The sequence below is a fragment of the Gastrolobium bilobum genome, unplaced genomic scaffold (assembly GCF_033153095.1).
Source record: "Gastrolobium bilobum isolate Gb01-03AN ecotype WA unplaced genomic scaffold, APGP_CSIRO_Gbil_v1 utg4089, whole genome shotgun sequence".
Classification (NCBI taxonomy): Eukaryota; Viridiplantae; Streptophyta; class Magnoliopsida; order Fabales; family Fabaceae; genus Gastrolobium; species Gastrolobium bilobum.
The window spans coordinates 135,927-151,637 of record NW_026896166.1 but is presented as its reverse complement, the minus strand read 5'-3'; the positions used below and the strand labels follow the sequence as shown (position 1 = coordinate 151,637).

The 15,711-nt window shown below is 35.4% G+C and overlaps 1 protein-coding gene and 1 non-coding gene across 2 annotated transcripts; both read right to left on the bottom strand.

The window, feature by feature from the left end:
* Window positions 1–7,641: 7,641 nt before the first annotated feature.
* LOC133298083 (small nucleolar RNA R71) lies at window positions 7,642–7,748 on the bottom strand. The gene has a single exon (XR_009749731.1). It is a non-coding gene; the product is annotated as a small nucleolar RNA R71 (small nucleolar RNA).
* A 4,705-nt stretch (window positions 7,749–12,453) lies between these two features.
* LOC133298078 (large ribosomal subunit protein bL12c) lies at window positions 12,454–13,269 on the bottom strand. Its single transcript, XM_061497316.1, has one exon. The coding sequence runs from the start codon at window positions 13,166–13,168 to the stop codon at window positions 12,593–12,595; it is 576 nt and encodes a 191-aa protein (XP_061353300.1). The 5' UTR covers window positions 13,169–13,269; the 3' UTR covers window positions 12,454–12,592.
* Between the last annotated feature and the right edge of the window lie 2,442 nt (window positions 13,270–15,711).

Here is a 15,711-nt window from a genome sequence, read left to right as displayed (position 1 = left end):
AAATATAATTTTAGAATTATTTTTATAAAACATACTTTATCTAGTAAATTTTTTTATTCTTATATTCTAAAAGTTAAAAAATTGTTTTTAAGAATAGAATTCAATATTCATACATGCCTTATATGTACTCGCTTTAATTTGATGCCACACGTTTTTAATTTTTGTTTTCTCGGAAACGACTTTTAGTAATTTAATTTTTCTTGGATGAATAAAAAGTTTAAAATAATAGTATTCGTTTAAAAATTGAGGTCATGGACTCATGGCGGCATGGAATAGGTGTGCGTGATGCGTGGTGGCGACGCTACGTACGGACAGCTCCGAAGCTAATTTTCCAAGTTTTTGCCTTGGGGAAAATATTAAAAAGCTCTTAACAGAAATTTAACTGACACGTGTCTTGTGCTTTTGACGTGCAGACTACACAGATTTCATTATCCTAATCATCAATTTATTTGAATCGAGAAAAGTGGACGATGTTGGAGTTTTTTTTTTTTTTTTTCATTATATGAGAATTGAACACACACTTAGTGAATATGATGTTGGAGTTCTTCCAATACATTTATGTTAAAAATTTGGTACCAAAGCTGTGTCCCCACTAAATCAGTTAATTAATTGATAAATTGGTAGAAAAATAAAATAAAAAATTCAAAGTTTTGTGGCAGATTGAACAATAGAATTGGGGAAAAAATTTATTTTAATAATAATTTTTTAAAATTTATTTATCATGTCCTAGATAGATATGACATGCAGCAAATAAGCAAGGCCATGATCACCAACCTATCCAAGAGAGTAATCAGCTATATCGGGATTGAGACACGATACAAATTCCTCGAATGGCAATAATGGAGAATTTTCTACAATCAACTATGCTGACGTAATATAAACTCCTCCAAATGTAGCAAGGGAGAATTTTTTGCAATAAACGAAAGTCTAACAAAACAATATAATTAGGGAGTAGAAATAGAAAATTAATAGCTTATAAAGCTCTTTAAGAGCATAAGAAGTGTTGAAGTATACACATGATGAAAGTAATGCAAAGGGTGATACCAGTGCTGCTGATGAAAGTAATGCAAAGGGTAGTTAACGTGTGACGTGGCATCTAGTTTTAGTTGATGTGAAGTTAGTTTGCTGATGTGGAGTGTGTTAATCAATTCCTAGATTCTCGGAGATTAGTTGAATAGCTTAGTCTTTTATCCTCTCATATCCAAGAGTGTATATATGTAATATTTGTTTTGATGATTGTATTCAGATATTCATTCATGGAATATATCAGATTTTCCTCTCATAAAATAGTAGCAAAGCTTCTCAAGAAGCTCTGATTCTCCATTCGTTTCTTATTCTTCTGTTATCGTTTCAACAACAACAAGCTTTCAACAATGGCGAATCAGAGGTTGGCTTTTGATTTTGTCATGAATCCTTCTCATTTATATTTCCTCCATCCAAGTGAAAGCCCCTCACAAGTGCTAGTCTCGAGTTACTTGATGGAAAGAACTATCACGTCTCGTTTCGAGCTATGTCCATGGTGTTGCTGTCGAAGAATAAAATTGGCTTCATTGATGGAAGCTTACAACCACCTCCAACCATGGATCCTTCGTTTGCTGCATGGCAGCGTTGCAACACTACTGTGTTATCTTGGACTCACCATTCAATTTCTCCATATATTCTGCAATCGATTCTCTAGATAGATCGGGCATAAGATGCTTGGAGAGACTTGAAAAAACGTGTAAGAACCCGCATCGTTAAATTAGGAATTTAAATAATTTATTATGAGTTTAAGAGATAAATTCCATAATTGACTTTAAATAAATATGGGAAGACTGAAATAATTACCATAAGGGCTTAATAATGCTGAAAGTCGTTTTTATGACGAAAAGTGTGGATACCGGTTCTGCTTCGCGGTATAAATGCGTACCGGTGAAGTAACCCGAAAAATTATAATAAGTATATGAATATTCCTAGAATAATATCTAGGTCAAGTATAGCAAGCTTGGAGTCAAAATAATGAGTGCTGACGTCAGAACTTATACCAACTACGTATAAAACACGTACTGACAAAGTGCTGCGAAAATCATAAGAAAAATATGATAAATCCTAGAAAAATGGCTAGGTTCAGAATATGAAGTTTGAGATTAAAATGATTAGCAAAGCAATTAGTGCTAACACTGACGATCAAAACTTAATGCGCCTATAAATGCTTAGTAGCACAAAACCCTAGGCCATATTGCACATCCTATATGACCCTTGTGCTTCAGCTAAGTGTTTTCACCTTGCCACCACCCTCCTTCACCAAGAAAACCTCCAAGAGGCCACATTTCCTCTTGATTTCTTCACTAAAACTCCATTGTTGAGTGTGGACTAGCTTTGAGAAGTAGAAAGATACCTTTTTTCTGTGTTGCAGTTTCTGTATGGTGAGGGTTGAGAGCTGAGTTCATTGGTTTGTGGTGAGGGGGTCATTCCTTTGGCATTTGAAGCTTCAAGAAGCCATCTTTTGGGTAGAGGACTGATGGGACGAAATTCGTTCACATCTAAGCCCATTTTGATAAAAAAAAACCATTCGTTCCCTCACCTGATTAGCATCTTTAGCACTAAAAATACACATTTTATATCTTTACTACAAAAATACAGTGTGGAACAGAAGGTGACGTAATCTTTTGGAAAAATATATAAAAAGGGGAACGGATTTGGAACATTAAATACACCTGCTTCACTTACTCAACCTCTCTTACCACTTTTCAAGAAACGGTGAAAAGAAGTTTTCAACTTAACACAAGTGGGCAGCACTCAACGAAGGAGAAATGTTTGCAGCAGGGAATAAACGGTTCCTATTGGCCGAAAAGGAAAGCAAGGCATGGGGAGGTCAGAAGAAAAGACAAATCTCAACAAAAACTGTCTCATCCAGCCTCGTGCGCCCCTCAAAGCACCGTTAACACCGCCCCTTTCATGCAATCAAGAAACCGACTCCAAAAGATTTGCAAGTTTTCCATTCACTCTTCTACCTGTAAATAGGACGTCCCAGAACGAAGACAACTGTAACAACCCGCACCGTTAATTTAGGAAATTAATTAAATAAATATGAGAATTAGAAAATAATTCCATAATTGACCCGAATAATTATGAGAAGGCTTTAATAATTATGGTAAGTGATTAATAATGTTGAAAGTCGTTTTTCTGAAGAAAAGTACAGATACCAGTTTTGATTCACGGTATAAATGCGTACCGATGAAGTATCCCGAAAAATTATAATAAATGTGGGAATATTCTTAGAATAATATATAGGACTATTATGTCAAGTTTCAAGTTGAAATAATAAGAACTGGTGCCAGAACTGATACTGGCTATGTAAAAGCGCGTACCGAAAAGGTGCTGCGAAAGATGTAATAAAAATATGGCAAATCTTAGAAAAATGAGTAGGTTCAGAATCCTAAGTTTGGGATTAAAATGCTAAGCGTAGCTATTAGCGCTAATACAGTGTGTTTAAAACTTAATGAGGCTATATATAGGATTGGCATATGATCCTAGGTTAGATTTTTGCACCTCTACGTAGCATTTGCTGGAGCCTTTGAGCAGCCACCTTGCCATCTCCTTCCTCATCCTAAAAGAAGCCCGAGTGACCACCTTTTCTTCCATTCTCTTCATCAAAAGACCTTGTGTGTGTATGAACAATCATTGTGAGTGGGAAAGTTGCATCTTTTTTTGTTGTGGTTGTTGTCTTGTGAGGGTGAGAGAGCTGATTTCTTGGCTAAGAGGAGAGGGAACCATTTCCTTAGTTGTGGGAGCTCCAAGTGGTGAGCTTTGTGAAGAAAGAGCCAACCTTGTTGTCATTTTCGTGGTTGAGGGAGGTCAGACTTGAGGAGCTGTTGTGAGAGCTCCAAGAGCATCCCTCTTTGCAGTTTTTGAAGCTTTGGGTATAAACCTCAACTTTTCTCTTTGAGTTTCTTTGAAAAGAATGGATTTTTAACTTGTTAAACGAAAGGAATAAGTAACCTTGATGAAAACAAGCATGAATATATATGAAAATGGTAGCTTGGACTTCAGTTGTGGGTGAAAGTTGAATCTTGTAGGAAAAAGTCTCAAAAAATGCATTTTTGGCATATTGTCGCAAAATATCTCGATTTTGGAAAACCAATATCCGGATATGATATCCCGAAATTGATATCCGGATATTCCTCCAGAAATATCCGGATCGGATATTGATATCCCAATATGATATCCGGATATCGATATCTTAATATTCCCTTGGCAATATCTCGATATTGTGGTCTGGACAACAACGAACCTATTTTAGTAAAAATTCAATATCTTGAGCTACAGAGCTCCAAATCAAGTTTCTTTTGAACCTATGTGAAGCTAACACATAGGGCTACAACCTTGTAAAATATCGTAGTCATTGGATAAGTGGTTTGATCGCAGTGTAAATTTTAAGTCGCGTTTTGGTTGCTGAAAATTCTGTTTGCAGCAGTCACCTTGCGTAAAACATAACCAGAGTTATACAACTCTGATTGAGACATATAATATGTCGTTGTAAAGCTGGAGATGTCTAGTTTAACATATTAAAATATTATAATTTTCAGTAAAGATCTGAAATGAAAGTTATAAAAAAGAGTAAACACAGTTTAATGCTTAAGGCTTTGAGAAAAGCTTGCAGTAAGCGAAAATGAGAAAGAAAACGTATTTCTTTTGACATGAAATTATAGAGCATGAGTATTGATGATATTTCTAGTATAAACAGACTGTGATTCTGTTGTTTGATGACCTTGAGCTAGTGTGGACTTAGGCTTGGATTGATTGCTTAGAGGTAAGCTTTCGTGTCCTCGGATTAATCAGTTGCTTGTTCCACCGACCTCCATGGGAGGGTGGTTTATATGCATGTATGTTTTTATAAAAATGATATATGCATTGATATATTCCTGAGACATGTTGATATATCTGTTGATGTAATGTATGAATGTGATGTTAGTACTTGTACGATCAGGCAGCCACCCTGGTGTGCAAGGCACTATAGTTGTTGATGTAATGTATGAATGTGATGTTAGTACTTGTACGATCAGGCAGCCACCCTGGTGTGCAAGGCATGAGGCAGCCGCCCTCATGTGGGTAGGTAACAAACGTGTATAAGCCCTATCCTGTTCCCTGTCCAGTCGAACCGCACTTATATACATCAGATGATTAATGAGTTGTAGTTTTTAGCTCGTTGAGCAAGAGATTATACTGTCATGATATAAATGCCTTAACATGAACATGCATTGAAATTACTATTTCTGAACTTATATTATACTTGTAAGTGAGCTTGGGGCGGAAGAGTCATTGAGGATCCCTTGTCTTACTGAGATTTATTTTTAGAGATCTCACCCCACGTTTGGGGCACATTTTCAGGTTCAGGTACCTCGGGGGTTGAGACCTCGGGCGGCAAGAGGTCGGAGCTTAGTTGACTGTTTATTGCCAGTTTATGCTGATCTGATTAGTTGCTGAATTATGCTTATTGTCATGATATTATTGTTTAAGCTGGGACTCTGTTGGGCTTGTTGTCTTATTTGGTGAGCATGGGATTGTCCATGCCACATTGATTTAATATATATGAGGTATTTCAGTTAGCTTTTATTGCAAAATACATATAGGCAATGTTTTGAAAAAGGATTAATTAATCAAATGGGTTATTAATAATGACGTCATAATTGAAAAGAAAAAGTTAGCTTCCGTATTTAATTAGTTGCGCTACTGCCATATGTATGTTTAATACGCCGAGTGCACACGAGGTGTTACAACAACCATCGAATCCCTGAGGGATTGAATTCCTCAAGAAGAGATCACTTAGTTTATTTTTGTAGTTTTTGTTTGTATAGTTTTAACTTTAGTTAAGTGACAACACTTCTTCTTCTTTCTGTATCACCCATTTGAGACTCCTTACGAGCAACAACCATCTTCTTCACTTTTCATTTTATTGTAATCAATTTGTTTTCAATTAAATACAAGTGTTATTTCTCTCTTTTTCACTCGTTATCTCTGAACTGAATCTCGGGTCTATGAGACTTCAGTTTAGAATAATTATGTTTAAACTAGTAGCCATGGGCTAAACTATTTGTGGAATGGAAAAACTGAAAAGTTCTTAAAGAGTTATTTTCGAAACTCTTGTATTACAGCTTTTGTGTTTCTCTGGTTAAGTGTTCTATATTCATTGTGTATCTTTGGAAATCGAACACATATTGAGAAAGGATCTTCCATAAGGAAGGGATTTCAGACATCTTAACCAGAGGGGGAAGATAGTCTTGTGGAAACAATACTGCTGGTTGCCTTAGGAATAAGGGACCACCTCGTTCACGCAAAGGTCTTGTGCCTAGTACCTGTTGGAGTCAAGGGAGCCATAGGAATATGGAAACTTGTGAGCCATCTAGTCTATAAGCTGAGGAATCAGAGTTGGCAGGGAAGAGACTGGAACAAATACAAAAGTGTTGAGTATTGAGTAGAGAAAATAATTATTTATGAATAGAGTAGCAGATCCGTTCCTTCTGATATTATTGTTTTTAAACCATCCACCTTGTTGTCTCTTGACTATTGTTATTACATTTTGTATTTTTCTTCTTTGTTTAATTTTGTATCTATAAAACTCTCATGAATATTGTTGATCCTTCCCTAAACAAGAAGGATAACATACATAACGAAGCGATGAACTGTTTGCTGTCTAATTGAACCTACTGTCCTTGAGGAATGTTGTCAAGACAGTAGGGAACGTTTGACCAAACAGGTCAATTACTATCTTTTCTTTTCATTTTCATTCTTTATAAAATAGTATAAGACATTAATTAGAGTTCTATCCTCGTGGGAACGATAATCTGAGCATAATACTCCCATTTATTACTTGATGCGTGCACTTGCGCACTTGGGTTAAACTAAGAGAAACAACTGTGTTCTTTCTTAGTGACTGAGGAACGTCTTCATCATAATACACTTTTCACCCAACAGCTTTTGAACCCAACAAGTTTTTGACGCCGTTGCCGGGGGTAGATACACTAAATTTTGTCCATATTATTGTTTTAAGTACATACATACTCTGTATATTTCACTTTCATTTTTTTTTGTCACATATCCTGCTAATTCATACTATCTATTTTATGGTTTATGAGTGAAGAGTCTGAACAAGGTTCTAACCACTCCACTGAAATACCTGATTTTTTCTTTGACCCTGAGCCAGAACGCACTTTACATAGAAGAAGAAGAAATCTCAGGAAAAATATTTTTAAAAACATGACTGATCATAACAATAACAATGATGAAATCCCTCCTGAACAGAACTTTAGAACCCTGGATGCTCCTTTCAGGAACAGGCCAGAGAGGGGAGTAATCCTCCTTCCTACAGCCCCCAATTTTGAATTGAAACCCATCATGTTCCACATGATCAGGGAAGCTGGAGTCTTTCATGGACTCCCTGCAGAAGATCCTTACACACACCTCACAAACTTTCAAGACATCTGTGATAACTTCAAAGCTGAGGGTGTGACAGAGGAAAGTATAAGAATGAGGCTATTTCCTCACTCCCTAGGCTCAAAAGCAAAAACATGGATGAAAACTCTCACCCCTGGATCCATCCACTCTTGGGAGGAACTTTCTAACAAGTTTATAGAAAGGTTTCTCCCAATGTCTCGACAAGCTAATGTTAGGGCAGAACTCTCTAACTTTAGAATGTTTCTTGGAGAAAATCTTTATGAAGCTTGGGAGAGATACAAGGACATCATCAGAAAATGTCCAAACCATGGGGTGGAGAGCTGGGGAGTTTTACAGTCTTTCTATAAAGGCATTGATCATACTTCTCAATCACATTTAGACTTTGCTGCATGAGGATATTTCTTTACAGGTACCCTTGAATCCAAGTACAAAATCATTGAAGGCACTACAGAAAGATGTCTCCAATGACCTCTGGAACGGATGAGCCCAGTAAGGAGCCAGGAATGCTAGAATTAGACAAACAAACAGCCATGGAATCCCAACTGGCCACCCTTATTAATGAGGTGAAGAATCTGAAAGCTGATCAAGAACAACCAAGGATGGAAGTCTTACAACTCACAGCAACTGAGAGTGAACCATGCTCAGCCTGTGGTGACCTCATGATTCAACAGACTGTCCATCTACTGCCTTGGTGTATTATGCAGAAAACTTCGGGAATAGAAACTTCACCCAGGCCAGAGACAACCAGACTGCAGGAAGCAACAACAATCAAAATCCTGGATGAACCATAGTGAAGGATCAGAACGATAATCCATAATGGAGACCACCCATGAGCCAAAGACCATATAACAATCAACAACAGCAGTATCGACAAGGCAGAAGCAGTGGAAATGGAGCATATGAACCACAAAGAAGATCCAATTATACTCCATTCCAAAGAGATGATCAACGCATCAACACCATGGAAAGCTATGTCAAAGAATATGTTACCAGGAACAATGCTATGGTCAGAAACATTGAGTCCCACCTGGGACAGATAGCTGCTAGCCTTAACACCAGGACACCAGGCCATTTACTAGGGGATACTGAAGTTCCCTCAACAACCTCCCTATAAACCTGAGAGGTTAGTAACATGTCTAGCTAAAGACATTGAACTAAGCGCTGATTGGGAGGCAACCCAGTGGATACCTTTGCTTTCTAACAAAGAGCAAAGTTTTGGGGTGGTTAACCTTAACCACACAGCTCCCAAAATGGAGGGAACGTCTGATGTTCAACTCCAAATCCAAATAAAATACGTTCCGTTCCAGGAACGTAGTTTTGGGGTGGTTCAATAACCACACATTCCCATATTTATTTAAATATATATATATATATATAATAATTTTTCTTATTTTTTTACATTCATCTTAGTAAATAAATAGTATTTCTTTATAATGCAATTTATATTTCAGGTTATTTTATTAAGTAAGCTTGCATTTTATTTATTAGGAATTAGTTTATTATTATTATATAGGTAAAAGACAAAGGGAACGTTCCCTGGCTTAGGAGATAAGAGTGACAAGGACACTTGTCCTGGCTAAGTCACTTACGTATACGCAGTCGTTATCAAATCTGTACTCATTGCAAATTTTGAAAACGTGCCCTGAAAAAGCAACTGTCTCCTCAGCCATTAATGCAACTGCTCCTACCCTATTTCCTCTCTCCCACGTTTCTAACCTAAACTGTTCCACCTCCTTACCACCATCAATAACAGTTGAATACCACTCACCCTGACCTTTCGTTCCATAACGTTCCCATTCCACCACTTCTTCAACTCCCTGTCTTTAACCTCCACGTCCTAAAAAACCTCTCATTTTCCCTCATCTGCATGCTTATTTAAACTCATTTCTTTTCTTCGTCAATCTTTACCATTCTCTGTTAACTTAGAAACTTTAGCTTTCATCACCCTATTCTGCATTTTTGCCCTAAACCTTCCCTTCTTCCCTCATTAGAGCCGTTAGATCAAAAAAGATCAATGACTCTGATTTGCAAGTATGTGACACCATTGATCTTTTTTTATCTAACGGATCTGAGATGAAGTGTCAAAATTAAAATTTGACACCGGTGTCAAAGGATCCTACCTCATATATATATATATATATATATATATATATATATATATATATATATATATATTGGGGAACAAAGCTTAGGAATTTAGCATCCCAAACATCCATTCCAAATAAACATGCACGTTTAAAATTGAAAAAGGATGTGAAAACAGACAAAATGCAAAGTAATAAGAGAAAGTTGAGATACCAGACAATCGAGATTATTTATTGTGGTTCGGACCACCATTTTTTAGGTGGTCCCTTAGTGTAAATGGAAGGGTAAAATTGGAAAAGAAAAAAAAATAGCAGGAATAGAAAGAGAAAGAAAAAATTGATGTTGTGAGAAAGAACATCACATTATTGGGTAGTCCTCGACCACAAAAAAAAAATTTCCCAGACAATCCATGCAAAAGGGGGAAAAAAAGATTGAAAACAAAAGTACTTAGAGGGCGTTTGGTGGAGGAGAAATTTTTTTTACCAGGGAAATACAAGTATTAGAAATATGGTAGGAAAATGAGTTTGGTAGGAAAGTTAAAAAAAATTGTTTGGTAAGCCAAAATATTACCGAGAAAATTGGGTTAAATTTTCTGAATCTATATTTGGTTGAAGGTAAAATATTGATGGGAAAATGAGATAAAATTACCAAACTAACTCCTGACTAAATATAAAGAAAATTCTCTCCCTATAGCTTTCTTTTGGCACGTTTTTTGAGCAGAGATATTTGCATCCATTGCTTTTTTTTTTTTTTTATTTTTATTTGATGGAGTAATGAAAATACCACAATCTGGATAGTATTCTGAAATGACAAATTTTTTTAATTTTACACATAAACTGAGATTGCTATGCAAATCCGAATGAAAGGCAAATTTTTTAAAACCTCCTATCAAACATACTCAGCTAGGAAACCCATCTCAACTTTTCCAATCATCCTAAAAGAAACCTCCTACCAAACCCCCCCTTGAAAAAAAATGATCATGCCGCTGTCCTTTGACAATAAAAAACCCACATAATTTAATTTAATTTTTTATTGGAAAGAATGATCTGAGTCGATTAATTTTAATCAGCATACCATAAAAGAAAAAGAAAAAGAAGCTCACAAAGACTTATTACACATCTTTTAAACCAAGTCTTTTTATTTTATTTTTTTACTTTCTGCTAATGGTATTTAAAATTGTAAGTTAGAGCTTGTGGTCAGTGAAAGCTACAGATAAACGTCAATTATTTATAGCTAGTAGACACAGGTAAGAAAATTAATTTATTACTTTTTTTTAATAAAAAATTATGAAAATATAGTCGTTTTGAAATTATTTAAGTAAATATAGTAGTCAAATACGCCCCAGATGGGCATGGCACGTTAGAGAGAGACACTCCCCATTTGAACGTGACTCAGGAGAGAGACACTCTTCATTGGAGCGTGTTTCACCAGGTGCTGCCACGTGGCACAAAAGTCAACAGTTTGACAGTAAAACTTTGGAAGTTCATAACTTTTGGCTCGAGTGTCTGAATTAGGTTTTTTTTTGTATTCCACATAACTTTTCGAGATCTACGTAATGACACCTCATTTGACATTTTTGTCTGTCACAAAAATTTAAATTTACAACAATGATACCATAAGAACGTTTAAACCAAAATTAATAAAGAGAAAATCACTTTTTAATCAGGAGAAGGTTAAAACCCAAATTAATAAAGAGATAATAACTATAACCTTCTCCTATTTTTTAACCTAATTAAAAAGTGATTTTCTCTTTATTAATTTGGGTTTAAACGTTCTTATGATATCATTGTTGTAAATTCAAATTTTTGTTGTGACAGACAAAATATACCAAATGAGGTGTCATTACGTAGATCTCAAAAAGTTATATACAATAAAAAAAAATTACCTAATTCGAACACCCGAGTCAAAAGTTATGGACTTCTAAAGTTTTATGATCAAAGTGTCGACTCTTGTGACACATGACAGCACCTGGTGAAACACACCCAAATGGGGAGTGTCTCTCTCCAAACCACTCACGCCCCTTTTGGGCGTGTCTCTCTCCTGATCAAGCCCCATGTGGACGTGTCTCTCGTATGACTCACGCCTCACATTCTCCATTGGAACACGCCTCATGTGCCCGTGTTTAAGTGCTATATTTGCGTAAATAATTTCAAAACGACTATATTTTCATAATTTTTTATTAAAAAAACAATAAATTAATTTTTTTTTGCCGGTAGACACAATACACAGAATACTGAAGATTTAATAACAGATCCATAACCAATGCAAGTAAATTGCCATTTGTTCAGAACAGAAATTCTAGGAGGGAATGTTATTAACAGTTAAAGCTTCATGCCCAAATGCATAATACACATTACACATAACCAGCAATGATTTACTCAATCACCCAACAACAAAGCAAGGTATGTTAAGAATCCACATCTCAAAGACAAACATGCTTGCAATGCTCTTTTAGTAATCATAAATTCATAACTGCAGATAAATTATCCTTACATTATAAAACCTTTACATTATCTAATCTGAATTCATCTGAACCATAAATAAAGAATTAGCAAAGAGTTTATTTAATGAATTACGAGTGAGTTTATGAGATGCCTTAAAAGTACCATTTCCATGACCAAAACATTTCTTCTGCAAAAAAAAAAAAAAAAACAATTCAGTTCATCTCCTCAATCAAAAACCCTTCATCCCCATTTCAACAAACACCTCGAATGCATGAAAAATAAAATTAAAAAAAATAAAAACTCCTTTTTCCTCATTTACAATTTCAAATCCAACCATTAAAAAAATTAGCAAAGAGTTTATTTAATGGATTACGTGTGAATCTATGCGATGCCTTTTCCATGACCCAAACATTTCTTATGCAAAAAACAACACTTCAGCTCATTCCAAAAATCTAAAACCCTTTATCCCCATTTCAACAAACACCTCGCATGCATGAAAAATAAAATAGAATAATAATAAAAAAATCTTTTTTCCTCATTACAATTTCAATTCAAATCCAACCATTAAAAAATAAACAAAAAAACACAAATAACATTACACTATACTCAACAAACAAACCATGATGATGCTAAACAATGGCGATCTTGGCACCAGCTTCTTCGAGCTGCTTCTTTGCATCTTCAGCCTCGTCCTTCGAAATTCCTTCTTTGAATTTCTTTGGCAACCCTTCGATCAATTCCTTCGCTTCCTTCAGCGCCAGGCTCGTCATCGCTCTCACTGCCTTGATAACCGCGATTCTCACGTTGCTCGGGACTTCCTCGATAACCACGTCGAACTCCGTCTTCTCCTCCACCGCGGCTGGGGCGTCTGCGACGGCGCCGGCGGGAGAGGCTGCCACGGCGGCTGGGGCGAAGGCGGCGGCGGACACGCCGAGCTTGTCCTGAAGGAAGTCGACGAGGGTCTTAGCCTCCTCAAGGGTGAGGCCGGCGATTTCGGCGCCGAGTTTCTCAATTTTCTCGGGGGCGGCAACGGCGGCGAGGGGGCGGAGGTGGGTGGCGCGGTGGGATAAGGCGAGGTGGTTGGGGGGAGAGAAGGGAAACTGGAGGGAGGGTTTGGTGGGGGAGTGCGTAAGATAAGAGGAGGGTGTAGGATAAGAGGAAGGGGAACGAAGGGTGAGGGTTGAGGTTGATAGAGTGGTTGCCATATTGTGATGAAGGTTCTGAGAATTTCAGAGAGAGTTAGAGAGTGAGAGAGTGAGAGAAGAAGCCTCAATTGATGGATGTTGAAGTAACACAAAGAAGATAGGATAAGGGGCTTTTGGTTTTGGGAGATTTAAGTTCATGTTACGTAATTACCCTTACATGGTGTGCATAAGGATTTAAGGATTTAACTTTTAATTTTAGGATAAAATTAGAATATGTACAAATTGTCAGAAGCTATTTTTTTTGTCTAATAGTTGCACAAAATTTGGATTTGTTTGAAGAAGTTTTTGTGAAAAATATTTCCAAAGGTATTTTGTTTCATAAAAAAGATTAAAAATTCCCTAGTTTGCTCTAATATTATTTAACCTCTCTCTCTCAATTTTTTATGGGGTTTGATTTTCTCATGTTGAATGAGAATTCAATTCTCATGTTGTAGAGATAAAAAGCATGTGGGACCCATGTGTTAAATTATATGTAGGATCCATGTCAGCACGAAAATCGAAGGATGTGTAGGAAAATTTGAATTCTCATGTTGAATGAGAATTATAAAACCCATTTTTTATAGATATAAACCGATGTCAAGGTTTCTAATGGACCTAATTAGTTTTGTTTCAGGTTTATGCCTCTTCACCCTCATCAAGAATTACGACTCTCGGGCAGATTAAATTCTGGATACAATTCGGTCGTCAATAAATTAACAACTCTTGGATAATTATTTTTAAACATCTATCTTCCTGTTATTTTTTTCATCCAAGTTAAAGCTTAATGTCGTTATATATTGTGTTAATCTATATATTTTGCTCTTGCAAACAATAAAAAAACACAAAAGAGGTAAACATAAAAAGTAGAAATATAAAGGGTAAGTAATAAAATATTAATCATAAGGGGGTTTTGAACTTTTTCCTTAACATTAATCAAAAGAACAAAGAAAAAACTTGATATGGAATTGAACAAGCAAATGAGATATATAACCATTGCAAATAAAGGGTGTTACGTTCAATTATCATCCACATGCTTCTTTCATGCTTGTCATTTATATGTGTCTTGTGTATGTTGATAGTTGTATTTGAATACATCATCAATATACATATAGATGGTTGCTAAAGAAAAAATTATTATTATTCTAATAGTTTACTTTTTTTCATTTATTTTAATTATGTTTATTTATTATTTCAATAAATTAAATATAATATTTGAAAAACTAGAAAATTGAATAGAGCACCAATAATCAATGTTATTAAAACTGACCCGGTTATTGACCCGGTTGAGATACTGGGTTACTAGGTCACTAGTTCAACCAATGAGTCATTGGTTCAACCGCATAACTCGATAATTATATGGAATTTTATAATTTATATTAAAAAATTATCAACATGCTCAAATATCTATAAAAAATGATAAAAATTTCAAATATTTTAATTTAAAAAATAATAAATCACATATTATTATCTAATAAAGGATCAAACAAAAATATAATGATCGTGATACGGGGCTTCAGGTTCAGTAAATGACATCTCTAACTATAAATCAAATCAAAATTTTCTGTATAGTGCATAATTGAGATAATATTAGTGTTGTAGGTACATAACTTATGTAAGTCAATAAGCAAAAAAATATTCAAATATGTCCATTATGATTTTTTTTTGAAAATTTTATTTTTGGAACTTTTTTTTTTTTTGGGACCGGGTCAGGTCACTGGTTTTCATGAAAACCAGTCGGTCGCACCTGTTCTGATGCATGACCGATACGTTGCTTCAACCGGACTGATTATATGACCGATTTACCGGTTCCCAGATCGGCCCGGCCGGGTTGGTCTAATTTTATTAACATTGCCAATAACAATATGTTTATATTTTATAAAAGAAACGAAGAACTTTACGCTATCTTAATTTAAATAAACCGTAAGAGTGCCAAAAACATATTGATGATAATCTTAATTATAATTTTTTTTCACAGTGAGGCATTCTGTTATCCAAGTAGCTACCTAAAAGGAAAATAAGAAATCTAGAAATAACCCTGGAGGGAGGTGAATAGGTTTATCAAACTCTTTTTTCAATTTTTCAACTGCAAATAGTATCTATATCAAGTTTCAGCTTGATTTCCTACTTCACAATTGAATTTTTACTATTGGAAGGCAGATAAACAGTTACTAACAAAGTTAATCAATCTAAAAAAATGAAATATCAATTTATAGTAGTTCAAGCAGCAATCACACCAATTCAGATTTTATTGACTTAATATTAGAGTATTTGTACTAATCAACAGCAGCAATAAGCATTAACTTTTTATTACAACAAATCTAATCCTAACAAGACAAATATAGAGTTCACAATTTTTTTTTTAAATTTTGTTTATCACAAAATCGCAGCAGCAACTTAGCTTAAACTTAACATAATGCTGAAATTATTTTATTGCAATTAGCAGAAAATAGAAGCAAGTAACCAAGCAGGGAATAAGGAAATTTACACCAGTATTTATCCTGGTCCACACCTCTAATCCACAATGTTTAATAACTTTCCAAGCTGACCTATATCTCTATAGCCTA

Coding starts and splice junctions, on each gene's coding strand:
- LOC133298078 (XM_061497316.1), bottom strand. CDS start 13,168: ATGGCAACCACTCTATCAACCTCAACCCTCACCCTTCGTTCCCCTTCC.